This window comes from Sus scrofa, chromosome 2 (genome assembly GCF_054392235.1).
Source record: "Sus scrofa isolate SSC_HxYL_T2T_F1_AM1 chromosome 2, Sscrofa_HxYL_maternal_Yorkshire_Landrace_v2.0, whole genome shotgun sequence".
NCBI classification, from domain to species: domain Eukaryota; kingdom Metazoa; phylum Chordata; class Mammalia; order Artiodactyla; family Suidae; genus Sus; species Sus scrofa.
The window spans coordinates 77373431-77374390 of NC_139384.1; the positions used below are offsets into that span (position 1 = coordinate 77373431).

Consider the following 960-nt stretch of genomic DNA (forward strand, 5'->3'; position numbering starts at 1 on the left):
CCTGGCAGAATTATCAGCTCCATGGATGTAGGAAACCAAACAGGTGTCTTGGAATTCCTCCTCTTGGGCCTCTCAGAGGATGCAGAATGGCAGCCGCTCCTCTTTGGGCTGTTCTTGTCCATGTACCTGATCTCTGTGCTTGGGAACTTACTCATCATCCTGGCTATTAACTCTGACTCCCATCTCCACACCCCCATGTACTTCTTCCTCTCCCACCTGTCCTTTTCTGATATTTGTTTCAATTCCACCATCGTTCCCAAGATGCTGGTGAACATCCGGACAGTGAGCAAAGCCATCACCTATTCAGGCTGCCTCACCCAGATGTATTTTTGCTTAGTTTTTTCGTGTTTAGATAACCTTCTCCTGACTGTAATGGCCTATGACCGCTTCGTGGCCATCTGCCACCCCCTGCGCTACAGGATCCTGATGAACCCTCAACTCTGTGACCTGCTGGTTCTAGTCTCTTGGTCTGTTGGTTTCCTAGTCCCCCTCCTCCACAGTCTGATGGTGCTGCATCTCTCATTCAGCAGACACACGGAAATTCCACACTTCTTCTGTGAGTTGGCTGAGGTGCTCAAGTCTGCCTGTTCTGACACTCTCAGCAATTACATTTTGATCTTTTCTGGGGATGTCCTGATGGGTATTATTCCAGTAACCTGGATTCTTTTCTCTTACTCTAAGATTATTTCCTCCATATTGAAAATGTCCTCAGTGGAGGGGAGGAACAAAGCATTTTCCACCTGTGCGTCTCACCTAACAGTCATTTCCTTGTTCTATGGGACAGGGTTGGGCGTGTACCTCAGTTCTGCCTTCTCCTCCTCCTCCTCAAAGAGGGCAGTGGCCTCAGTGATGTACACTGTGGTCACCCCCATGCTGAACCCCTTCATCTACAGCCTGAGGAACAGGGACATGAAGGGGGCCCTGAGGAAGCTTTTCAGCAGGTCTTTCTTCTCCCTGTGA

The 960-nt window shown here is 49.4% G+C and overlaps 1 protein-coding gene across 1 annotated transcript; it reads left to right on the top strand.

Annotated features, from left to right (window-relative positions):
• On the top strand, positions 1-960 carry LOC146405483 (olfactory receptor 7D2-like). The gene has a single exon (XM_085015269.1). It carries the CDS (start codon positions 22-24, stop codon positions 958-960), a length of 939 nt encoding a protein of 312 aa, XP_084871395.1. The 5' UTR covers positions 1-21.

What these genes read in the sequence shown, in the direction of transcription:
- LOC146405483 (XM_085015269.1), top strand. Translation starts at nt 22, where the DNA reads ATGGATGTAGGAAACCAAACAGGTGTCTTGGAATTCCTCCTCTTGGGC.